Source organism: Rattus rattus, chromosome 10 (assembly GCF_011064425.1).
Source record: "Rattus rattus isolate New Zealand chromosome 10, Rrattus_CSIRO_v1, whole genome shotgun sequence".
NCBI lineage: Eukaryota > Metazoa > Chordata > Mammalia > Rodentia > Muridae > Rattus > Rattus rattus.
In genome coordinates this window covers 72580102-72606993 of record NC_046163.1, presented here as the reverse complement: position 1 = coordinate 72606993, position 26892 = coordinate 72580102, and the positions used below count along the sequence as shown (strand labels likewise).

The 26892-nt window shown below is 45.9% G+C and overlaps 1 protein-coding gene across 1 annotated transcript in view; it reads right to left on the bottom strand.

Moving 5' to 3' along the window:
* Positions 1-26892, bottom strand: part of Plxna2 (plexin A2) — a 195455-nt gene that overhangs the window by 163268 nt on the left and 5295 nt on the right. The window contains exons 2-3 of the mRNA XM_032914630.1: positions 7241-8501; positions 2208-2390 (exon numbers count right to left, since the gene is read on the bottom strand). Of these exons, the coding sequence (XP_032770521.1) occupies positions 2208-2390; positions 7241-8428 (1371 nt within the window). The 5' untranslated portion in view covers positions 8429-8501. The remainder of the gene's footprint in view (positions 1-2207; positions 2391-7240; positions 8502-26892) is intronic.

Here is a 26892-nt window from a genome sequence, read left to right as displayed (position 1 = left end):
ATGCCTCTAGCCTTGCCCTTGAACCTGTACCTCCACAGTGACTAGTCTACTAAGGATCCTACAAGGCCCAGAGAACTTCTTGGACCACTGTGTGTGTGTGTGGGGGGGGGAGAAGGGAGAGGGGAGAAGGGGAAGGGGAAGGGAGGAGGCAAACAATCTCAGATGTGTAATGAGCAAGATGTATGAATTGTAGGGGATCAGTAGATGTTCCCTTGAGGTCTGGGCAGGCCATTCTTCTTTTACCTAGTAATACTGATTTCTTAATTTAGGTCCAAGGCCAGAGAGAGTAGAGACAGTAGCCCTTGACTGAATGAACTCAGTAGCAAGTCTGGATCTGAAAATAACTCTCAGTCCCCATCCCCCAGTTCTACAGCTGCTTCTTGAAGTGAAAAAGAGTGCCAAGTTTGGGAGTCAAGGCAAGAAACAACTAGCCTTGTTTCTTTGCTGGGATCAGTCACTCTACTTCTCTGAGCATCGGTGGAATAATAAGGGTAGTGGGCTAGATGATCTCAAGGCTTTTCAGAAGATCAATCTATTTTACAGGGATGGTTCTACTCTGTTAGGCTTACCCTACAGTGAAACTTTGGTGATAGGCTTAACGATAATTAGTATAAATAGACCATCCTTTAATAAGACTCCCAAAAGAGTAGAGGAGACTGAGTGCAGACCAGTGACTAGCAGTGAGAGAACAATGGGTAAGGGCTGCACTAGCCTAGCAGCCACTTCTGTCACAGATAACCTCTGTACAATTTTAGAGAAAGTTACTGCCTTTGGCAGACAGATTAGTAATAGAAGCCTCGTAGGGCAGATGTCTAAGAACATGGCACATGGCCTGCTAAGGAATGCTTAGGTGATATTTGAACTTTTCCCTTTGCCCAAGCCCCATGTGTCAGGCAAATACACCCAGCTGGATGATGTGAGCCTTGCCGACCAAGGAGGTAGACAGCCTCTAGCAATCTAAGGAGAGATTTGACCAGCAGGACATACCACTTCCCAACCTCAGGGAGAAACTCCTTTCTCAGTTAGTGAGTCTCAGAGTAACTGCCTTACCCAGCTTAGGCAAGCAAATGATAAGAGCTCATTCATCCTCTCTTCCACATGATGAAGCCAAGTCATGTCCATAGCTGTGGGGCAGAGTAGTGGTGCAAGGCAGAAACAAGCAGGAACATTTCCCAAGAGCAAAGAAAGGGTCAAAGGGATATGGAATTCCAAAGACCAGAGAAACCTGGAATGTTCTCTATCTTCACATAATTGGGACTAGTTCTTTCCACTTTCTTTACAGCAACTCTGAACAAGAAGAAAATGGAAATTCTTCCTCAGAATCTCTCCCAGCTCTCTTCTTCCACACTCCCTGACAACAACCTCCCAGGGCTCTAAACGGATTAGGAGAAGGAAGCCTGGTAATGTCAACATCAAAGGGTGAGGTGCAGCAAAATCTTGTCTGTGCCTTGATACACAGGTGCTAGGACTAGTGAGGAGTTGCAGGAGAGTAAGCTTGGGAAAAGGGGATTAACAGGGACTAAGAATGTAGCTGCTATAATCCCACATAATGAACCAGACTGCGTTCCCTCTCCACACCCTAAGCAATCAACAAGCAGGTACAAGCTACTGGCTTCAGCCTCCCTCACCAGAGGGCCCCATTGTTGCCAATTCCAGACAGCTGGTTCCCTCCAGCTTGTAGGGTTGCCCAAGGAGTCCTGGAAGATGTTACCTTCCTGCTGGCTGCTGAGATTTGGGTAAGTAGGTGGGGAGGGCAGTCTAGAACTACTCGAAAGATAGGTAAATGGCCTTGTCCCTAGGTACCAACCATGTACCTGAGGCCAGCATCCACCATTACAGCTCTTAGGACTCAAAACCTGCTCTAAAACAACTTCTTTCAGTTTATAAACAATATCTGGGTCACAGTTAGCAGTTGTACAGTGCATATGATTTACAACATGGACAACAACAACCAACAACAATAAAAGTTCTACTTGACTTTGGAATTAAGAGTTTTCCTCTTCAGGAAAAGTACCTTCCCTATATCCTATGTACTCACTGACTGGTGGCTGGAGAAACAACTTAAAGCTAAACCACATAACAGATCCTCATCTTCTTTTCCATTCCATTCCTTAAGAGAACAAGAAGCTGCCTATAGTTAAATCTCCATTGACCACTACCTTCCAGATGAGTCCCTTAACTGAAGAGGCCAGGCCCCCAACTCTTACCTTCTTTAGCTTGCCACTCTTAGTCCCCACAAACACCACACTGTAGCCATTGTAAACATAGGAGGCCACAGAGGTCAGGCGGTCCCTGCTGGTGGTGTACAAGGTCAGTCCCTCCACAGGAGTGGAGCCTCCCAGAGGCTGGTTGATGTCCAGGCCACAGAAGTTATCATCGATGGGGACTGGCTGGAAGGACAGGAGAGAACTGGAGTAAATCACATTGAAAGAGTAGCAGGGTCACTTCAGACTACCCACCTACCGATGTCATCCTTGATGATACCAGGCCTCAAAGAGGCTCAGGTCTGGAATGAAAGATCTAACATGTTAAAAGACAAAGATGGCTCACAATGACATCTTGGCTCCCATGGGACCAGATTGTGAATGATTAGCTATCTCTACTCTCCCAGAATCATGTGTCCACTTTTTACCTTTCTGCCAGGAAAGCCAGGCTGAAGTCATACTACTCGAACTCACCTTCTGGTTCTTTTCATGTCCCCTTAGACCATGTCAGTCTGTGAAAATCTGTCTATTTTAAATGGGATTCTCTCAAAGGATATTCAGCCTAGAGGCAACATTGTAAGATTCTACAGGCCTAGAAGTTTCCTGTTTGTTCTTTGAGCAAGCCTAGTGTTTCTTGGGCTATAGAGTTTTTTCCTTGAGGCATGAAGAATTTTAAGCCACTAAACTATAACTACTACCTCCCATTCTGGGGACACATGGTAAACATTGTGATAAAATTGGATACTGTCTTTTGCTTTTGGCTTCTTCTTCTTCTTCTTCTTCTTCTTCTTCTTCTTCTTCTTCTTCTTCTTCTTCTTCTTCTTCTTCTTCTTCTTCTTCTTCTTCTTCTTCTCCTCCTCCTCCTCCTCCTCCTCCTCCTCCTCCTCCTCCTCCTCCTCCTTTTCTTCCTCTCTCTCTCTCTTTCTTCTTTGTAGTTCTGAGGAGTGAATCTGGGGTCTTATGCATGCTAGGCAAGTCCTCTGTCAGTAAGCTACTTCTTCAATCCTTTTTAAAAACTTTTTATTTTGAGACCAGGTATCACTAAATTGCCCAGGCACAGCTTGAACATGTAATCCTCCTGAGTCAGCCTCCCCAGTAGCTGGGATTATAGGCCTGTACCACCAAGCTGTGATGGAAAATTTAATCTACATTAGATTTTTCACTTGGAATGATATATCCCCCACCCCTTTGGAAAGAATTATAGAGGATTAAATGACATAGTGTATGTAAAAGGCTTTTATCAATGTGTGTCACTATCTCTTGCACATTATAGGTGTTCAAAGAGATTTCCTCTTATATCAGCCTTTCGAAGGGATTAGTGGTGGGCAAGGAGGAACTGAGTCACCTTGAAAGAAGACTATAATATAAGTAAGAAAACTTGCTGTACAGAGAATGAGAATAGTCATTCCCACCCTGTATCCTGGCTGAGTCCACTGGGGGCCACAACATCCTCTTTTGGAGCTGTCAAAGGAAGAATAGGATGGATAGTGTTGTGCTTTGAATGAGAGTCTCCCCACCCCTGCACACACAGCAGAAGTGTATATTTGAATGTTTGGTTCCCAGTTGGTGGACTGTTCAGGAAGCATTAGAAAGTGTGGCATGGGAGGAGGTATGTCACTGGGGGTAGGTTTTCAAGTTTCAAAAGATCACAGTAGGTCCAGCCAGTGTCTGTCTCTCTCTCTGTGTGTGTCTGTTTCTCTGTCTCTCTCTCCCTGCCTCTCTCCCTCACTCCCTCATTCCCTCTCTCTGGGTGGGGGGAGCAAAGATAGGAGGGAACTTAGTGACTCTTGAGGATAAGGGTTGCATAGAGTCTGGCATGAAATTGTGCCTTGATGCTCCAAGACATGCCAGCTAATTGTCTAGAATGAAATCTTGCAGCAAAGACCACAGATTCTGGACCAGAAAAGACCCCGAGTGCTAAAGGAGTCATTCTCTCCTCATCTGGAAAAAGCTTCCCAGAAAAGAAGAAGTTACAGCTGTGAGTAAACAGAAGCCTCTCTCAACCTTGCTTTTTTTTATCTTCTTTGGGAAGGAGAAAGCTAATGCTTCATTTCCTTGGAATAATTGGTTAATAAGTTAGCATACATTTTTTTTCTCAGTCTTGTGTTCCCTCCTCCGTTCTGAGGGGAACCAGAACACGTCTCTGGGACCTTGGTACTTGTAGACAGCTGCCACTCCTACTACTGGTAAGAATGATAGTTCTCAACACAGGCATCAGCACTCATAGGAGAGAACATGAAGATTTAGAGTAAGAATGGCCATGAACTCTGATGGCAGAGACTCCACACTGCAACTTGGAAGGGGAGAAGCCATGGTATGCTAATGCCAGCTCATGAGAGATGTCTATGTGTGCATCTACAGTCATTGTTATCACTCCTGTTTGAAGTCATCCTCCCTGGCAGTGTTTATACCACGGGAACTGCCAAGTGCTATAGACCAGAGCTCTCCCTCTTCCCCTGTTATATGGAGTCAGGTGCTTATTATTTTCCAGCATGCTACTGGGCAGTGCCAAGCAGGCAGCTACTAGCCACTGCCCTCTACCCTGGTTGTCTCTTTCTCACCCTTGTTCTGTGAGCAGTGGCTGTTCAATAAGAGTTTGGTAATCTAAATTTTAGCACTGTCCTTACCGTATTGGCAGCATATCTTAATTATTGAATGCCCTCCTGGGTCTTAGGGATTTTTGTTTGTTTGTTTGTTTTATCTATAAAATAAGAATTAAGTCAGGTCTTTGTCAAAATTCTTTATAGTTTGCTTCCGTGGTTTCAGTGTTTTCCACTACTTTTCCAGATCTCTCTGGGAGATCTACAGAGTTGTAACCTAAGCCAGTTTTTGAGGCACAATGGCAGAAGTGAAAAGCTCTTGCTGTCAACTGTGGGTTTCTCTGCATTTTCCCTGATGCTAGAGTCTCCAGAATTGTAAAGAAAATAGTCTGTTCTGAGCATGGGCCCTTGGTTGGATGGCAATTTCTTCCTCACTATCTTGTCAGGTATTCCTAATGCCTGATGCCCCTTTCTATTTGTGTCAACAGTGAGTGACTGAAGTACCACTCTTATCAGAGACAGTGACCCCCCACAGTCAGCATCAGGAGTCTGTGGGATGCCCTTTATCAGACCCTGATTTCTAGTTCAGTCATATGGATCTGAGAAGTTTATTTACCTACTGAGCCTTTGATTTTCTATCTACAAAAGGTATAATAATTAGTGATTTATTTGTGATAATCTGGTGAGGTAATCAACTGCTCAAAACAGCCCTTCACAGGTAACTGATACTCTTGGGGTGATGGTCCCATCCTCGTGCTTTTTTGTGGAAGCAATACACAAACCTTAGACCCGAGAAGTACATGTTAGTCCCCAAACTATGTTAAAGTCAAGTTTGGGGCCATGACTTCTCATTGATTTTTAAATTTCTCAAAGGTCACTAAAGCATTTCTAGTTCCTACCTCTGGGGTCCTTTTACTATAGGTATCCAGGGAGACCAACATCTTGCACATCTTACTACTTTGGTGCTTGAAATGGTATTGTCCCAGGGGATGACAGGGAAAAAAGTTGTTTCTTATAAGGCAGAGTGGTTCTCAACATGTGGGTCATAACCCCTTTGGGGTCACAAATCAGATACCCTGCAGTCAGATATTTACAAGTTATAACAGTAGCAAAATTACAGTTATGAAGTAGCAACAAAATAATTTTATTGTTGGTGGTCACTATGAAATGAGGAGCTATATTAAAAGGTTACAGCATTAGGAAGGTTGAGAACTGCTATAAAGCATTCATCCTTCTAGTCATTACCCAGTATTTCTGACGTCCCATGAGGACTAGCCAGGACTTGCCCCTCTCTACCACCACTGGAGCAGAGCACAGTGTCCTCTTCCTTTTAACTTTGGCAGAAAAGCAAGCAGGAATCAGCAGTTTCCTCCTGACAAGGCCTGCTCTGGGCCATGGGAACCAGGGTGGATGCTGCAAGGAGTTAACCCTTACATTTCCTCTCTACTTCTTTGCTTGAAGAGGGTCCTTGTTCACACAACTATAGTGCTATAAAGCAAACTGGAGATACCTAAATTCAGACTCCCCCATTTTATGAAAGTAAGATAAAACAGGCAAATAACTAGTCTTTCATTAATATGATTAGCATTGGTAATCCCAGCTGCTCTCTTATTGAATGATTAATGTGTGCCAAGAATTTTAACTATTATTGATATCATGATCCTCATAATAAAAAAGTAACATTATTTCTATTTTAATGATAAAAAACTCAAAGCTCAAATAAAGCACATGACTTGCTCAAGGACATACAGGATACAGGTGGAAGAACTGATTTTAATCTAATTGATTAGATGTCACAGCTTAAATTCTTACCAAGTATGCTGTGGTACCCTCTCTCATATGCTTGGACCAAGTTGTGGGAATTCCTTGATCTTTATCTGATGCTTAAGCACTTGCTGCCTCTCTCTGAAATGCCTTTCCCTCTTTTAGCCATTGCTCCAAGTACTACTCTCTCAATGGCAGACATTATCTACTGCTGATCCCTACTTTGCTTTATTTTCCTCTAAAGTCAATTTACCATTTTTTCAGGCAGTATCATTTTATTTGTCTGAGAGAGTCTCATGTAGTCAGGCTAGCCTTGAACTCACGATGTAGCAAAGGGATGACCTCGGACACCTAATCCTCCTGCCTTTATTTCTTCCAAGTGTTGAGATTACAAGTGTGTACCACCACATCCAACTAGGCTGTTTTATGTGTTGACTTGTCTTGCCTCACTAGTAGGAAAGCTCTCTGAGAACATGTAGCTTAGACATGTAGCCTAGTAGGTACCAAATGCAGTGCCTGGTACACTGTAAGCATACAGGGCATGCATTAGTCTTGATTTGATGAATCAGCAAACTTATCCCAAGAATCTGATGTAGGGAAGACTCTGTAATTGGTAGTCACCACCTGGTTGCCTGAAACCCTTTCTTACCTATCCCAGGCTCTTACAAACCTGTAAGCTGAAGGTTCAGAGGAACAGAGACATTGGGAACAAAGCACAGGGAAGTTCCTTACCGCCTTGGTGCACTGTACATCCTTTCCCAGCAGCCAGTTGAGCTCCAAGTTGCCCTCTCCATGGTAGCAAGACTGCAACCGCTCCTTGATTTGCAAGTTGATGGCCCGGATGGGGAAGGCACATAGGGCAGAGTCATCAGGGGGATGGTGGTACTGCTTCTGCCCCTTGGAGAAGATGGCAAACAGCACATCTTCCTCACTGCTGATGTTGAAGGCCTGAGCTAGAGCTTCCCCTGGCTTTGCGAGGTAAGCTGCCTGCAGAAGGCGGTATTCCACCCCAGCTCGTGTGCAGCCAAAGGGCAGGGACACATAGGAATGGAACTTGGGGTCATCCTTGCAGAGACGCACGATTCTCGAGGTATAGAAGAGGTCTCCAGCTGAATTGATGGCCATGCCCTCTGGGGTCTCTGGCTGGACAGTGAGAAAGTAGACAAACCCTCCACTGGCAAAGCCATAGATGTAGAAAATGTCAAAGTGGGAGACCAGGGCTAGGGTGTCAGAGGGGATCTTGATGAGGGAAGAGACAAAATCACTGTGGAGCTCATAGTCCAGCATTGCCGAAGACTCGGGGTCACGGGGCAGCTTGCGGCTGGACAGGGTCGGGAAGTAATCCTGCTTGCCATCCACAGCAGTGCCGATAAAAAGCTTGCCGTCTTCCCCCTCAGAGCGCACAATCACACCGTACATGGTTCCTGTCTTATTGACACTGGACAAGTAGTGCTCCTTCTTGTGGGATGGCTCCACCAGGATGAAGAGGTCATCTAGCCGCAGGAGCTTGCAAACACCCTGGTAGAGGCTTCCACAGGCAAGCAGGCGATTCTCCGAGTAGTCGATGATCAGTAGTTTGTTGACATTGTTGGTAAGTGTGAGCACTTCGCTACAGGGCTGTACAATGAGGGGTGGGTAGCAAGCCTTATTGTCCTCTTCTGGCCCCGTCTTGTGAGCCACCTGGATGGTGAGGTTGCCAGTCAACTTGTAGACGCGATTGATGGCCCCCACGTACACAGCCCCTGTTCTTCGGTGTACAGTCAAATGGTTAAAAGTCCAGTCACGATTCTCAGAGTGGAAAGTGCTGAACTGAGGCATACCTGTGGTCCCACGGGCTAGCAGGAGCCAGGCCACAGAGAGCAATACCACAGACAGGTTGTCAGCCTGCATGGCCCGCAACTGGAACCTCCTCTGCTCCATCCCTAAAGGGGACAGCTGGGGGACAGCTCCTCTGTGTGTTTCTCCACTTTTCAAGATGAGCTCTCACATGGTTCTGAAAAACAGAAGACCAAAAGTAAATTCTATATATTGCTTCACCAGGATTCTCAAATCCAGCTGGCCCTGTGTGCCTCTTTTGCTATGTTTCAGTTTTTCTATTTTTAACATTTCCCCCCTGAGGGTTGCTAAGGGAATCCCATTACCATTGGTCTTTAGCCATGGTGCAGTATAATATGCTTTTGTTTGTATGCTTTACACTGTAGAAAGCATCTCCCTTTCAGGCCTCTTAAGACATTGGTTTTTCTCTCTCAGAGAGGTTAAAAGACTGGGGTTCACTCAGCCAGTCGATGCCAGTGCAGAACTGAAATATCTTCCCCATACACTTACTTTAGGGCATCCTCTACTCCAGTCTGATATGCCAATACCATTTCCCCTTATCTCAGACTCCCTTCACCTCACACTTCCTGGATTCTATACTTTCTCTTGCTCTGATATCCAAAGAGAGGGAAATATGTTAATCACCTCTACTGATGCCCCTCGTTGTTCCCGAGAGAAGGTACCCTGGTCTTTAACTGTTATGATTTATGAAAATATATTTGAAAAAGACTGGATTACTAAACCTGCCATCCCAGAGCCTGGAAATTCCCCAAAATGGCAGGTGACCCTATCCCTCTGTGACAGATATAGCCAATGCCTCATAGGAGAAGAGTAGTTGAGTTCTAGGAACCCCTTGGCTTTTCTCTCTGCAGCTAGGACAGCAGGAACCTGCATTCTTGCTAAAAGCCTGGATGGATGGTAGAACCCAGCAGGACCACCTGAGGAAGGAATTCTGGTGAGAAATACTTGGGCATCTGTAGAGGCAAAGAAGTCAGAAGGTCAGTTTTATCTGGATACTGCTGGGGAAGTCTGGCTGTTCCATCATCTGTGAATTTAGCCTTGATCACAGTGCTTGAAGCTCTGTCTCCACTCTTGAATGCTTTTTATCTTGTCTGCATTCCAAGAAGTTGCCAGAGAGCAGAAAGGACCCCTGAGGACATTCACTAAGACCAGCAAGGGAAGAGGCCAGGCAAGGGGATGAAGGTCAGAAAGCCCAGTCATCCTTGGACAGTCCTGCGTCCCCTGACTTTTAGGATGAATAGTGGTGGCCTGGAAGCTGTACCATAAGAGGCAGCAACCATCTAGCTAAGAGGACTTTTCTCAAGCTGAATAGAGTACCTTGCTGACAAGTACTGACAGAACTCTGGGTGTACTGACGCCAGGAATGGAAACACTCCAGCTAGGAAGGAGAATTTGCTCCCGGGTAACTTAGCAGAGGCTGGCCTGCCTGCCTGTTCCCTCAACTCCCCAATCTGGCTGGACTGGGTTATAACTAGTCTGATATCACCCTCAATTGGTTTTTCCTTATATATTTAGAGATTCCCCTTCCCACTCCTCCACTCTGTAACATAAGTTTGCAGTCACTATTGTGCTAGGATGGTCCCACCTGACTCTCTTCCTCCATGGGTATTCTGCCAGTGTTCTGGAGGTGATTTGTGTGGTCCCAGGCTTCCTTGGAAAGAGGAAGGCAGCCCAGGCTGGGGCTGACCTTAGCTACTCTGACACAGCCCTTCCGGCCCTAGGAGCAAAGGCTCCCAACTCACCCAGCTTTCAGTTTGAAAAGGGGTTATTTTTAGCTATGTCCTGAGGCCGGTAGCAGGACGTAAATTCCTCAAGAGGAGCTGCAGAAAGGAAATAACAGAATCCTCAAACTCTCCAGCTAAATGGAAAATTGCAGAAGGCCACACTGCATGCTTCTCTTCTAGAAGAGGAGGCCACAGGTAGGCTTCCCTACTGCCACAAAAGTGGCTCCAGGTGAAAGATGCAGCATAAGAGCATAGTGTCCTTCTAAGACAAGCTTTGAAGAGGAGGCTGTCTGTCACCATGCCAGGTGTGGGTGCTTGCAGGACAAAAGAGCTCTCTGAAGCACAGTTTCACTGAGTTTATATATCGCATGCTCCTACCTTCCCACCATACACATCCATATATAACCCTGACTGAGATAGAAGTCCTGAGAGTAGAGACCAGCATCTGAAAACATAGTAACCATCTCACTTCCCTCTTCCATGATGCAGTTCAGTACTATGTGGCTTTTGAAGCAAATCTGGGACTTGGGACTGATTCCCCTGGCCCTGTGCAAAGCTTAGTTAGAAGGTCAGGGGCAGAGGAAAATAACAGACCTAGGATGATTTTCTATGTCATATTATAGTACAAGTCCCAACACAGCCTCTCTGAAGACAACAGGGAGGCTGCTGAAAGCTGGATTCAGAGTGGAAAAACTGGGCTGATGATTAGAAGGCCTATAGTCACAGAGTAGGAAGAAGTGTAGAGAATTCAGGAGTCCTGCTCCACTATTTGTCACGCACAAATTGTATAGTAGGTAGACTGGCCTAGCATTTTCCTAAGTCTGTTTACTGAGCTGTCATAACTAGCCAGTCTGTAAGAGTCCTCATTCCAGATGAAATGATGCCTCAGGACCCATGTCCCTCAGTTCTTGAACTCTGGTTAAGTAGCTACTAAGTTCCCTCTGTACTACTGTGTGGCTGATCAGGACAGACTTCTTCAGAACACCCCTGCAGCAGGCTCGTTTCATCTTACCCCTCTAACTACAGGACTAGTTGGGAAATTCATCCCCAGGCACTACCCACCACAGCAGCTGCTACTATCCTGGGGGCCAGAGGAGAAACTATCTGCTGTGGTAAAGGATAAAAAGATTTGATATATTGAGGGTCACAGATTTATGTATGTGCCAAGATGAATGACATTGCTCTAAAATAGGACTCAGTGGTCAAAGATCACCCCCCTCCCATGAACTCAGGGTCATTTGAAGGTCAACTGAAGGACTCAAATATTTGGATTGAAGTAGACCTTCATCTGTGTGCACCTGCTCAGGCACAAGGCTACTCTGGGACGCTGTCTCTCTATCTACCTGAAATTGGCTTAGTCCTGGGACCTACCATACAAGATTGACATCACTGTTACAAAGTCATCAGCTCAGTTCTGGTCATGTCATGTACTCAGGGGGCCATGGCCTTTACTACAAACTCCTATTTCCAGTTCCTTGCCATCCTCTACTATAAGACCAGTCCCAAAACAGACACTCCATCTTCAGTTTGGCTGAAGCCTGTGACACTACAGTTAGTACTTTCTCTTAGCCCTACTAGTGTCAAACAAGAGTTTTCTTTTATAATAAAACTCTCCTCTTTCTATCACATCTTCTCTGTGTGTTCAGTTCATGAAGTCAGTTGTCATATGCTAGGACTTAGAAGTCCTAAGTTACCTACATCTTCCTCATGGACACTGTGATACCAAGCAGAAGTCACACTTGCTTCTGGGGAAAGCAAGTGACACTAAATATTTTATTTGCAGGTCTGATGACACCATCTCCCTTATTAGGATCCAGGCAGCAGGTGCTAGTGACAGCCACCTAAGGCATCTGATACCTTCCTAACCAGCTGGCATAAAATCAGTGGCAATCCAGGAAGGAAGCGAAGGTGAAGCGTTTCCAGCTCAGCTCAATGCAGGATTACCTCCTCCCACCATTGTTGCCTTCCCAGAAGGGCATATGCCTCCATGTTGTCACTGATCTACCTTACCTCAGAGGAGGTGGTAGCAGCAGGAGTTATGGTTGTATAGAACTTTGCAATGGAATTGAAGTACATGATAGATATCATGCCACAGTACCTATGGGTAGTGCCGGCATCTCCACCCTCTCCGTCATTTTATCATTGTGGCCTCCAGCATTACCATGGTACCTATAGGCTTTAACTGTTCCCACTCTCTCCATCAATGTCACCTTCAGCACCATCACAGTGCTGATAGAGTTCACCATCGACACCCTTCCCATCACTGCCATCATTGCTACTTTCTAGCACAGTACAGTGTTCTCTCTCAACACGGCAGTAGTGATGCCTTTGTTGACCAATGCTCTACTGAAGGTCATGAATGGTGTACACAGCAGGACCCTGAGGAGCAGCGGGGAGAGAGGGCAGAACACATCTGTAGCTCAGGAACTCCCTGCTCCTCCTTTTTCATGGCAGAGGATAATCTGTTCCATTTCCAGGTCTCTTTTTCAGTCAGTTAGACTGTGAGAGTATTGCTTCAGGATGGGCATTAAAGGACACTTTAAGGTTACTCTAATCTCCCATTTACATCTGTCTTCGGATGATAAAGCAAAACTCTACCAAAAGAAATTTACTTGTCCAGAGTGATACAAAAATCTTAGTCAGGGACAGGTTGCCTTTGTAACACAAAGTTAACATTTCTTCCTTCCATGTAGGAAGTGAGTTATATTCTACCTGGAGGCTGCGCTGTTTAGAGGACAGAAGGTATCTTCCAATGTTGGATTTAGCACATGGCAGAAGGGAATGTGGTGGGAGACTTAGACCAAGAACTGGTGCTGTAGACAGATCCTCCAAAAAGTCCAGGATTCAAGGGGAAGGAGTCCAAAAGATATAATGAGAATGGTCCCGGTCTAGTCCTGGGCAGTGGCTTCTTCTGACCTGCTCTAGCCTAGTCATGGCCAGGCAAAAACTCATACCCAGGAATGACATCTACTTTCTGTCTTAGGAGCTCTTATGTCCTCAGTGTCCCACCTCTTTAGGCTATACATAATTTCACAGCGGGGTCATATGTACTCTCAGCAGGAAAAAAACTTCCCTCTTCCAACAGAGTTAGAGCTGCAGTAGAAGAGACTGAAGATCTTTCTGTTTTGTTTTGTTTTGTTTTTTTGTTTGAAATAGGGTCTTCCTACATATCTCTGGATGTTCTGGAATTCACTACATAAACAAAGCTGGCCTGGACTTACAGAGATCCACCTGCTTCTGGTTCAAAGGAGTGTGCCACCACACCTGGTTGAGGTAAGATATCAAGGAAGATCTCATATAGAGACAACCCATCCCTGGGATAGACTGCAAAAGAGATTGTGGAAGTTTTTAAAGTATCTAAGGTATCTTAGAGGACTGGCAAGGGCTAGCTACAGGCAGGTTTTTGGACCTGTGATGTCAGAAGGTCTCATTGGGCTTCAGGTTTCAATGAATTAAAGTTCAGGAGGAAGAAATGTCTAAACCAGAGATATTGATGCACAGCTTACCCAATCTTCCCTTGGTTTTGTTTTTTCATCTGAAGTAAAATGGGAGAATAGAAGAAGGATGTTTTCCCTCATAGTGGGTCAAGCTCACATTCCAGCACCAATTCAGAGCTAGTCCAGGCTTGTTGGTAGGTAGCACAAGGTGAGCAAGAGGCTGACTGCAAAGGCCCTGGGGACAGTGATGGCTGAAAGGCCTCAATTAGAGTGAAAGAAGTTATCTGGTATTTAAATAATTATTAGATTGAAGGAATAATCATGGGTTTGAGCTGATTTTTTTCCCCTACTGTCACCCTGATGGAGTCTATAATATTATTATTCAAATGGCCATGATTCTCATTGAGAAGAGAACACGGAGAAAGGGAGAATGGGGGAGGGGAGAGGGAATGTGACGGGGTGGGGAGAAGGCTCAATGAATCTCCTAGTGACAGGACTGCAGGAGGTACGATTAGTCTTTTTCTTATTTCAGCTGTCACTCACACAGAGACACCAAGATTGTTATTAGCGTATTTTATGCACGAGATTTAAAGGCAGAGGGGGAGGGAGGAGGGAAGAGGGAGAATTTCCTATAGAAAATAACAGGACCAAAGGAACAATTTAGATGTCACTGCTGTACCAGCTGCATGTGCTTCGTTACTGGAATGTCATTTTCCTCAGAGACTCCAGTGTTATTCGAAGCTAAGTGACTAGTCCTGGCCCAGAGCTGGGAGGAGAGGAGAAGGAGGGAGTGAGGAGGGTTGGGGGGGGGGAATCAGGGCTCTGCTTTCTTCATATATCCTAAGAAGGTAGTCTGAATGGCACTGTAGCCCCTCCTGTGTATTTCTAGACAGCTTGTGGTAACAGTAACTACTCAGCCTTTATTTCTCTTTCTCTGTAGGAAGATGGAACCTCAGTTTTATTTTCACAGATGGAGTGGGGGTTAAACTAGATCTAGTCTCCATAACCAAAAGGCTAGAGGCAAGGCAGAGAGCAACCGTGGGTTGTGTGTCCAACATGGTGTCCTGTTTTGGTCTTTCAAAATCCCCTAGATTCCATCAAATTGTGCTTCTCTGACACTGGAGAGAGGCTGAATAAGGCACTATCATGGGGCCTCAGCTCAAGCCAGAAGGATGGGATAATGGGTTATGGTGGAATTGTGTCTTTTCAGCCAATATTTTCACGTTGAGGTCCTAACCTTAAATACTTTAGAATGTATCAAAGACTTCTAAATGTATTTGAATACAGTCTTTACTTCACTAATCAGATCAATATAAGGATATGAAGATAGACTCCAATCAATATGACCAGTATATCCATTAAAACGGAAGTGTAGGGAGCAGGAGAGATGGCTCAGCAGTTAAGAGCACTGTCTGCTTTTCCAGAGGACCGGGCTTGAATTCTCAGCACCTATATGGCAGCTCACAACTAACTGCAAATCCAGTTCTAGGGAATCAGTGTAGGTAAAGCACCAATGTACACAAAAGAAAAATTATTATAGAAAGAGGGAGGGAAAATTAGACACAAACAGTTAGGCATACACAGAAAGACAACTCAGATATTTAAGGAGAAGATATTCTCTGCACTGACAACAGTGGCCTGGGACGGTCTTCCTTCATAGTCCCTGAGAGCAACACCTCTGAAAGCTAGATCCTCCAGACTTTAGAACACCCTCAAAACATATCTGTCACAGATTCCGCCAGCCTGAGAATCTTTGCTGCAGCAGAAAGAGCCAACCATTAGAAGGGAAGAGTCATTGATTTGAACTTCTTGGCCTAGGAATCTTTATTTTTTTAGTTTCTGTCTGTCTCTGTCTCTGTCTCTCTGTCTCTCTGTCTCTGTCTCTGTCTCTCTCTGTCTCTCTGTCTCTGTCTCTCTCTCTCTCTCTGTGTGTGTGTGTGTGTGTGTGTGAATGAATAACTCATATTTACCATTAGGGACAGTGACTGCAGGGATATACAGTGCTGAACAGGTGCTCTGGAGATCTGTGAGTCACAAACTATGTCTTTCTTCCCACCTGCCCTAAGCAGTGTACAAAAGACCCACTGCTCTGTAGCAGACTTTGGGATGAATTCCAGGACTTACTAATATATGCTTTTGTTGGAATAGGTTTTCCTTCCTGGACCTCTCCTGCTCCCACCCTCCACTCCTACCTAGACAGTGCTATTGTTACTTGTCAGCCTCCAGAACATGATGGGACACAGGGACTCCCAAGATATGACTGCTGTTCATTTCCATCCCAGTTCTTTCTCACTCTAGATCCTGTGCCACGATCATCACACCAGGGAAGGGTTTCTGTTGCTTTCATTCCCAGGTTTCTCTGAGGGTTCTGGTCGGGCCAGGGAAACCACACCAGCTCCCCTGGGGCCTTAGCAAAACACTCACTGTTTGTCCTTTCCTGGCATAAGCTATCAAAGTTTCAAGTTGTATCTCTGACTTATGAAGGGCCCCAAGATGTGCACTCATTTGAGGGACTGGCATGGGACTGTGAGGTGGGCTTCTGTTTTTTTCTGGGGTACTGGTTGGGATAGCTTTGCAAAGTCAAAACAAGATTCATTACCCTGGGCCAGGGGCAGGGAGATACACTGCCTGACCTTGCAGACCTGCTCCATATGTCATGAGCCTGTCAGAAATCTCCCAGAATTCCCTTTATTATCTAAAGGTCGCCACCGGGGCAGAGCTGAGAGAGCTACATGATATTAACTAAACTGCGGGAGCAATCAATTTCAAGCAGCTGCTTTTCCTGCCATCCAACCTGCCCCCCTTCATGGGGCTCTGCCCTCTTCAACCCCCTTTGGGGAAAGGACAAGGAAAAGTCTGCTTTGCTATGGGTATCTCTTGTCTAGCTGGAAAAAATTAGGATACATTAGCAGGTTCTAAAGCTATGGAAGCTGCTCCTGGGAGTACACCCATCCTCTGGTCTAAGGAGGACCAGAGAAGGTGGTTTATTGCTCCCTTGATCCTAAGTAGGGCTCTCTCGACACCATCTTAGCAGTGAGGTGCTGTTCTGGTAAGAATTACTAGGTTAAAGCACAGGAAAAGCAATTTGCAGGCTCTTCCCAAAGGGAGTAAAGTATAAGCATGGGACTATACTCTTGCTCGGTCAAATTCATGTAAGAGACGTCAGATCCTGAGGACCACTAGTAGGTTGATCATAGAAACAAAACCAAGAAAGAGTGCCCACTACTGCTATTCTTTATTAGTCCCCAGCTATGTTTCCTGCACTATAAGAAGTCTTACTACCTTAAGGTTCATGAGTAGTCCACAATTAGCAGAAGAAGAAGCCAAGTCGAGAAGCCAAGAGAGAAACTTGGGTGGTATCCTCAGCTAGGAGACAGTTTACATGGCCAGTGTATTCCAAGTGGACTACATTCTAAAATTTACTTTTAGTCAAACCCTCTTATCACAAGTCTGGTAAAATTCATCAGAACATTAAGTAAAACCTGGTGAGTATTTTATTGGAGACTATACAGTCCTCTTTAAACTTATCCTAAGTGGTCATGTACTGTAGTAAAGTAGTAGGATTGGCGTGGGACTAACCTGTTACAGGTAAGGTCTGCAGTGTCCTGTAGTGAAATTCTTGAGGACAAGAAGTCACCTTTCAGAGCAACTCCATTTGCTCTAGTGCAGAGCGAGAGACTATTTTCTTCTCGCCCTTCTTTACCATATAGGGAAAGCCTGCATCTCTTGCAGGAATAAATGGAGCCGGAAAGCAGGGTTAAAAATTTCCCACTTTGGTGATGAAACAAATTGCAGTTATTCTACATAATACTATATTATGCTGCCATTAAACATAATGTTTTCAGAGAATGAATGACATAATTTCAGTCCACACCGGCAGGAGAGAGGAGAAACAAAAGGTCAGGAAAGAAAAAGCCAGAGTACTAGGCTATCACTTCATCCTCCACTCCATTCTCCACTGACTACAAGACTCATAGATATGACCCCAAAGTCTGCCACAGCTTTTTTGTCTAAGAGGATAATCTTGCTACCTGTCCTACCCCGCCTTCCCAGACCAGGAGAGGGACTTCTCGATTCTTCTTACAGACCATACATTTTGCCCTCTGTGGCCTTGGGCCTGATCAGGTTCAGGAAAAAGAAGCTTGTTCTAATGCTTCTTCTGCCTTATGCTAGGAACAGTCTCTATCATTACTGCTAATCTGTCCATATCCAGAAGCTAGGGTTCCCCAAGTCCAAAGGGGTGGCCTTATCCCCTGGGATCACAGTACTGCCTTCTCTGGGATAGTATTTGCATAATAGTCATATCATTACCACTCAGGCCTTGCTCTGTGCCAGACTCTATTGAAAGCCACCTGCAGCTAAGACCCAGGGTCACACATCCTGCAAGTGGCCCTGTCTCTCAGAGCCCTTGGCTCATGTTGCCAGGCCCATGGGCAGAATGAGGGACTCACTGTGGAAATACTTGGCACAGATCCCTATTTTTGCCCAGAAAGGCTCCAATGCCTGGATGCCCAAGATCCTGCCCCTCCTGCTGGCTTTTTTTTTCTCCTGCCATTATTGCCTACCTTTCTAAGAGTAATTTTCCTTCCAACAGAATCCCTATAATCCTTGGCTGTTTCCCCTCTGTGGAGCTTTCTTCCAAAAATCCCCCATCTTCACATTCTGCATCACCTCTCCAAGTCTGGCCCCCCTTTCCCAGCCCTTCCAGTCCTCTTAAGTGAGTGGGAAATCCTCTTTTCAGCACCTACTTGCTGCTCCCAAACTGCAGTATTGACTCCTTTGTGTGTGACAACATCCTGTCTCCCCAGCAGAAGGCTGGATTTATATCTGGTACTTGCTAGACTGTTGTGCAAGGTGGGCAAGCAAGTGCCTTTCACTCAGAAATGCACTCAGTCTGATCCTGAACAGTACGGAGAAGGAGATGAGCACTTGTTTATTTTTTCTCAGCTGATGCTATCCCTGATAAGTCTTCATGGAGTAATGATTTGTTCTATCTATCATGGTTGGTTCAAAGATTTGTCATAACTGATCGTTTGGAGCTTGTGGAGAAGTATGTGAACAGTTTGAAAGGATTCCAGCTAGTCACCTTGAACTTATGGAGGAGAGTCTCTGGGTAGGTGGAGAAGGAGAAAGAAGAGATCATAACAGCTTATGCAGAAAGTCTTAGCAAAGAACTCCAGAGCCACAGACCACAGAATAATACAAGAAGCATAGAGTAATAAAAATATGGCAATTTGGCCACACAATGTGATCAAAAGCAGAAGAGGCAAGGGAAGGTGCCCTAGGAAGGTTCAGAACAGAACATGTCTGTAAGGGGGCTGCAGCAACTCCCTGTGGTACTTGCTGAGAATAACTATTGCAGAGAAAATACATGGTGTTTGGAGACAGAGCTGGGCTCGAATCTTACTCTTGCTAGCCGGGTTACTTTGCACAAGTTATTGAACCTCTGGAGGAAGAGAACCTTACTTTCCTCTCTGTAAAGACGCCTAACACAGGGTTGTGGTGAGAATCAAGGAGACAAGGATATGAATTGTTTTATAAACTCTACAGCTCTGAGTAAACACCAGCCACTACTGTTTCTGTTTTTTAAGAAACACTGTTCACCATCTCACTGGCATTAATGGCTGTTCAAAGGTCAATGGGTGACTTCTCCAAGATCAAGATGCGGTGCTCCAGACTGGGTGAGAGGTTACCATCTAGCACTTTGCTTTGGAGGCCTAGCCCTCTTGGACTGAATCAATGTTACGGGTCCTCTCATCTCTGCCCTACTGACCTCAGGTCCCTAATATCTCGCCTGGCAGTCTCCTGGTTGCATTGTGTTTGGGTCCCCTTCTCACACCCTCATGATCTCTGAGTGAGTCAAGCTGGGGAGGAAGGGTAGATGTCAATATCACAAGAAAGGAGCAGAGGAGGTGCTGAGATGGCAGCCCAGCAGGCCGAATCCCACATTTCCTGACCTCTTCCGCATAGTGTTTGCTCATTACACGAGTAAAGAAATTTCTCTTTCTTCCTATTTTCTAGCTTCTCTTCCCCAGTGGTTTTTTTTTTTTTTTTTTTTTTTTTTTTTTTTCTGAACCAAGACCCGGCCTTAGAATAGGAGTCAACTGTTTTTCTCGAGGAAGCCGATTAAGAGGCTCCTTCCTTCGCACCACCAGTCCTTATTATCTCTTCCTTTTGTGACTCTGACTCATGCAGAACAGATACTGTCAAGCAGCCTGTCTTAGGCAGCAGACAAGTTCACATGCACATTCCCAGCAGAGGAGGTATCACGAAACTAGGTAAAAATAACTAGTGGAAATGTAGGGGTGGGTGGAATTCCTGGCAGAAGTCTGTTTCAGAACCTCATCTGTGTGAAAGTACACAGGTATCCAGGCCCATCACTACCTGCAGAGAGGGGAGCAGAGAAACGTACTTTGGAGACCTCTGAGGCAGTAATCATCTCTAGATAGACACATCAAAGTCTAGGGCCACGGGAGGACCTGGGGTTGTGAGGGATGAAACAAACTCCCCAGTGAGGACTAGAAAAGTCTGGCCCAAGATGATGAATGGGGTGTGAGAGAAAAGTCTGGAAAAGGGTAAACAGCCAGGAGGTAGCTGGAGTGATGGGGAGCCAGGGGTGAAGGGAAAGAATGTGGAGGTCAAAGAGCAAAGAAAATGCCCCTGCAGCGACAGGCTCGAGATCCAGTGCATTACTCCGACGCATGGATTGTGCATGGATGGTGCTTCCCGCCCTCCATGTGTTGTGTATGCAAGCCAGCCCTCTCCCAGACATGTTCAAACTCTTCCAGAAAACCTTTCTTACTTGCTGTTCCAAGTCTCCAAGAGACTCCATGTCGTAAAGTGATTGTTGTTTCTTAAGACACATCACCCCATTCTTACACCCCTCATGCAGGTTTGTGGAGGCCAATGACCTTAGCATTGCTGCTTCATAGGTAATAAGGTTGGAGGACAGTCCAGGTTAACTATTTTGGTTAAGATTCTAGGCTTGCAAGGAAGACACAGACTCTGGGCTTTGAGAGTTACCTATGCCATCCATCCTGCTTATCTGGGACCTGGACTTCCAAGTGAGTGCCACTAACTGCCATTTCCGAGAAGACATTATTTTCTCTATAGTTCACCATACAGTTCTGGGTAGGCAACACTGTGTCTAGAGTTGGGTATGCCTTGTTACCATCCTTTTGGAATGGGGGTTGGGTTTAAAAGCTGTCAGCTGAGTTGAATTCTTGGGAACCTCTGAGAGCTGCTGACCAGCCATTAAATGCCATTTGGCTTCTGCCCAGGTCTAGCTGATGGGAAGGAGGGCTGAGGTCTCTGGGGCCTATTGACAACCCCAGAAACCTCATGGGTGTTGGTAGATGAAAGAGCCCAGAAGCTCTAATGAATGTATTTTGAGACTAGTGTGCCAAATTTCCCTCCTCAGCCTGACCGTCCCTGTGGGCAGGAAACCTGCTGCCAGCTACCTTCTGAAGACCACCATGTTTCTGCAGCCAAGGTAAACTGCAGCAACTCCTGCCTACTGCCCTGGGGCTTCTTTCCCAGCCCCACCTCCTGTTCTTCTATCCCCAGACATGGCAGATCACTGATTAATTCAGGGCTGTTTAATAACTCTTCTATTTCAATGAAACAAACTGTCTTGTTTTCTTTATTTTTAACACTGACTTTTTTTTTTTTTTTTTTGCTAAGCATCTTACTGTCATTTAAATTTCTCTGTCTCCAACCAAGCTGATAATAGACTGGAGTGAGCAGCTGCTTCAGTCCTGTTTATGACAATGATTAGAAGTTAGAGCTGTGCTAGCAGAGAATTGACCAAACCTCAGTTCAGCAGCTCTGCCCCTGCATGTAAAGAGAGTGCTAATTTTAACATGATTAGTAGCACTCTGGCTCTAGGGGAAACCAGGGTTAATCCCAGCCCAGCCTTCCTAGACCCTGCTCTGAGGCCAGCTATGGTAACAACATTGTGAGTACTAATTCTACTGACTTAGGAATTATGATTAGTAGCTATGGGTCATTTCTTTAGACCTGAAACTACCCTGTTCTCCTCTACAGTCCTTCCTTCGGTGAATTTGCTGAAAAGCAAAGCAAGGAACTCCAGCTTGCAGGGCCAGAAGTGGGTAGAGAACTCAGCAATCAGCTAGTTTCCCTTTCTGACCCACCTTTCAAATATTCAGAAACATTTCCCAAACAGTCTACTTATTATTACCTGTTTAATTTTTTAATCTATAAAAACCAACTCATTACTGGAGACCTGGTTATCTTTGAACTATTGCTTATTTCTCCAAATGATGTAGATCATGTCCTCTATGGGTAGCCTCTGCCTGAGTTGGATAGCTCTGGTTCCTGCCTCTCTTCTATTTTTCCATACTATATATAATGATTATGTGCTCATGCTCTCTTCTACCCCACTGTCAGATCTTCAAGAGCCAAAAAGGTGAGTCATGCTCAGCCTATGGCACATATTCTATAAACATTCGTTCAATCAAACTGAATTAGCCAGTAACCAAACCATGTTCAAACTCCTTGCAAGTAAAGCATATTTCTCCTATCTGGACAGACCCCTGAATAAGTTTTCACTCCTTTCTGGGTCAGTGTTTTGATCCCTCCAGTGTGCAACCTAGCAGTCATGCCTTTCACTTCCCTTAACCCTCTACCCCCAAGGCTTCACAGTGTAGCTTGGGGAGCACTGTGACAACAATGTAGAGGGTGTGTAGCAGAAATTAGAGATCTGAACCAGTCCTCTAGATTATTTCCCCCCCTCCCCATCCATCCACATCCTTCAAGGCCAGGCACAGCTGCCTGGGAAAGCCCACAGGTGCAAAGGGCATAACCCTGGTGGCCTGACACTCCCTGCCTCTTGCCCCTCTGCAGGCAGATCCCTGAGAGTCAGAGCTCTTGGTCTGTGCCTCCCAGCCAGCAGTCTGCAGGCAGCTGCTGGGGTCATTGTCTCAGCCTCTTCAAGTTGTGAATGCTGAGTCTATAGAGACCGAAACACAAACAGTGCCCACAGTGCCTCTCAGGAGGGAAAGGCCGCCTGGCCTTGCCAGAGCCATTGACTGTGCAAATAGCAAGACTGGAGATGGATGGAGGAAAGCTGGTTGGAGCTATTGAAAAGAGGGGGGAGTCTTTCTCCCCACACTGCTCAGTGCCAGTAGGAACTGTGGATGTGTGCTAAAGGCCAGCAGATGGGCAGAAAAGAGGCATGGTGAGTTCTCCCGAGGATACTGCCTCATCATGAGCTGTGTGTCTAGCCAAACCCAGGAATAGAGAGAGGAGGATGGGTAAAGGATGGTAGCAACAGGCTGGGGAGAGATGTGGTAAAGTAGGCAGGGCTAGTGGGCAGGAACAACTGGAGTACGGTGTGGTGACTGATGACTTGCTGTGTGATGCAGGACATTCTACCACTCAGCTTGGGCTTAGGTTTCTTAGCTATTATTTGAGCTTGGGTTAAAACTATTTTCAAATACTCAGGCATACTTCCCAAGTGCTCTACACATCACGCCTGTTCATTTTGTAACTCATGTTTAGTAAAGAGAATCGAGGCATCATGTCCTGCCTGTCTCCATTTTCTCAAGCAGGCTTTTGGAGAGTACTGTCAAGCATGTAGGGATATCTTTTCAGTATCACATTCCCACGTTCTATACTCCACAAAGAACGAGGCCCTCTTCCAGCTTGGCCAGGGGACAGTGTATGGGTCTAAGAGATGACAGCTGATGCTTTCCCCCAGCTGGGTTGCATGGCATGACCAATGATTGGCAAAGGTCAAGGATTGGACCCAAGCCTTTGGGCCCTCCTGGGCCTGCCGACACTCTTCCTACTGCGTTTGTCCTGTGCACGGCCTTTTCTATGTGGGACAGCACCTCCTAACTGCAGCCAGGCATCTGAACCCAGGGATCTGCCCTCCTTTTTCTAGAGGGTGACTCTCAGAACAACGCCAACCGATTCTCTCTAAGACCATGTCCTTCTCTACTCTTAAGAGTAGAAGGTATTTAAAAAACCCAAACACAGCAAAGTCAGGATTCAAATCTCAACTCTAATATTTAAATGCCAGCCATAAACAATGCCAGTGGCCTCGGTGACAGGACTACCATGGGTTTTTCCTCTTTCCAGACTCCAGGAGTATCTGGCTCTTTATACTCTAAGCATACATTTTCTTTAAGTACGCGCTTGCCTTTTTAGAAAATTCTAAATAAATATAGAGAGATTATGGGGGGGGGTGTGAATAAATTGAGAACATCCCTGGTTTTATTCTGCTCTAGATTTTAGAATAACTTTTCCAGTTGGCAGAACTCCCTTAACACATCTTCTGCCTAGCTCCAGAAGCACAGACAAATGAAAGCTCCTGAACATCACAAAAAACCAAACAAATAAACAAACCCTACCACACAAACAGAGACAAAGGTACTAGGTAGGAGGAAGTAATCAGCCCATTGGGGTGTCAGGCATGCGCTCCTCTCCCTCCTGCTACCAGGGAGCAAATGGAGGTATGGAGCAGTCAACAGGTGAGAAGCCCTCAGGAAGGGTGCAGAAAGTGTGAAGGGAAACCCTTTGTTCCTCCTTTGTTCTTATGTGGCAGGAGCCTGTGTGGCACCACATTCTTCCTGGCCATCTGTCTGGCTCTTAGTAGGTCTCACACCCTCTGTGCGAGGCTTCCTGATCCCAGCTACACATGTGGTTCATATTACTCTTTAAGTCCTTGAGTTGAAAACCTGGAGGGATTGATGCCTGGGTACTCAGATAAGAACTTCATTCTTTTGGATAAATCTGGGAGTGTTTACAGAATCTGGGGGTACCTTACAGAAGTTCTGGTGCTACAGGTTTCTGTCACTTACAGCAAAGGGTAAGTTGGGAAGCTCTAGGCAGGTTGAGGCTGGGAGTCATCCATCCGACTCTAAGTCTGCAGACACCCTCAGAAACACTAGCACTTACACTTAAAGTGGGGACCCAGAGTGGGGCTCTGCTGGCTCTGGATGGCCAAGGGGTCTGAGTTCTAATGAGAACTGGTCTTCCAGGGAGTTCAGAAAGTAGGCTCTTCTCCCTCAGGTATTTTTGTTCCTCTTGAAGAGGGTGAAGGGGGGAAGTGGGAATGGGGGACTAGCAGGGAAGGTGGGAGGTCAGAGGCCAGTGTAATATTTATTCAGCTCAGTAGAGACCTTTCACTTTTAGAAGCAGGAAACAACTTCAAAGCTGCAACATCCCCTTGCCACTTTGCTAGCCTGCTGGTCCTCAGTCTCCACAGGGAAGCAGAGCTCTTTACCCTCCCTTCCTGAACCTACCCCTCTCTTAGCCTGGCTCCTGCTTAGAAAGGTCATGTGCCTGGTATGCTTACAGAAAAGTTGTCATGGTGGCTTCCTGAGCAGTCTGAGCTGTCCCTGGAGTGCTCTTACTCAGTCTAAGTGAGCCACGCAGAGTGTGGTCAGCCTCACTCTGCCACAGCAGAGTAGCTGTCTAGGTTGACACTTGAGAGGCGAAGTTGCCAGCTACAGTCCAAGGCCTAAACACCAGAGGTTCTTCACAATGAATAGATTAGTGGGCCATTCTTCATGAAAGCCCATTCACATACCCAAATAGATGTTCCAGGGAATAACTGTAAGGGCTTCTCGGTCCTCTTGATGCCCAGATTTATTCCTAGTCTGGGACACACTAGTACAAAGCCCTCCAACCTCAGGTTCAGGGAGAGATCTATTTCCCCAAACGAGTTGACATCTGCTTCCTTTTAACTTTCCTCTGCTAGCCTTCCCTGGCCTTCACCTCACACAGGATTCACTCAAGACACTCAGACGGAAATAGGGACAAGCTGTGACATTTTCTATTGAACCACACTAGTGTCCACACTGCCAGTTCTGGGATATTGGGGAAGAATGCAGCAAGAAAACCTCTCCAGACTTTGCGGTGGGAAAAGGTGCTGGAGGAAACAACTCCAGTGCTGCCTAAACCCATGGGGAGGGGCAGAGGGTAGGGAGGTAGAATTAAATGGCTCCTACTAACAGGACCCTGGATTTCTCAGGCACAAACCAGTTTCTCCCAGAAATCTAACTCGTACTGAACGACACAGGTTACGAGCTCTGAGCAACACCCTTTTTCCCTTCAGAGGAAGAGAAAGCTAGTCATGGCTAACCCCACCCTGCCTTCTCTGACTGGTGCCTGGGGGGTTTTGGCTTCAGTAGTTCTCTCCCACAGCTCCAGATGTTGCTGTGGTTGTGGTTCCTTGGAGGCCGAAGCTTTTGCTCTTCTATCCTCAGACTATGAGTTACCACATTTTTGGCAGTACACAAGTGATTGACCTCCATCTATTTAAACCTGAAGGGATTCCGATTCCTGCTTTCAGTGTCTGTGTGGCTTACCCTAAGGGGCAGAAACAGTAGCTCAACTACTCAAGTAATCTCTTAACACCCAAAGGAGAAACCAAAGCTGCAAGGTAGGTTGCTGAAACATACCAGAGAAAGTCTGTGAGTCTGAGTTTTCACAGAGGGTGGAGAAGACATGGATCTTCCAGAAGCCCCTGGAAGCCTCTGAGAGGTAGGGGTGTGTGTGTGTGTGTGTGCGTGTGTGTGTGTGTGTGTGTGTGTGTGTGCGCGCGCGCGCACACACATGCATGTTGGGGGTCATAGAGGGAAGAGAGTCATTTACCTTACCACATATTCAGTCTGTGCCCCAGGGCCCCTCCCCACCCTGCTTCTGAAAGACAGGTTGAACTTACTGCCTTTTCTCTCATCCTGAAAGTAATTTCAGGCAAGCAAAGCAGGATTAAACTTTCATAACAGGACACATTTATCTTGTTTGCTACTTTCTTTCCCTGTGTCCTCCCTCTGCTCCACTCTTGACCCTAGGTAAGTTGGAGCCAGAGGGAAGCTGAGATTAAATATCAGGGGATGGTATCAGAACTAGAAGGACTCTGATCTCTGATTCCCTGCCCATCCCCAATATTTTTCCATCCACCATTGGACAGTTATTATCTCTGTGGATGAGAGAAGCCTCTGCACTCTGTGCGTGTCCTCTCTCAATATTGTCCTCTGTCGAAATGAAAGGGGGAATTAGAATTCAGAGACAGGCTCCCAGGGAGAATATGAAGACAAAGATTAAGTCAGCGATACAATGCTGACATACGTTTAGTTCCTGAAAGGTCTTTTTGAAAAAAAGTCTCCCTCAGAGCAATGTTGCCACTGCAGAGACTGGCTGGAAATACACATTAGGGAGTGAGAAGAAGAGAAGGTCTGTGACAGGGACTTGGGGATGGGCCAAAATTTTACTTGCTAGTATAAAAAGGCAAGAATCTCTTGATGAGACATCCAGGACTGAATTGCCTGCTGACTTGAGCATAACATCCCTTTCCCTAGCCACCCAGACATGAGCTGTGTGGGTTAACCTTCTCTCACCTCCGTCCTATATCCAG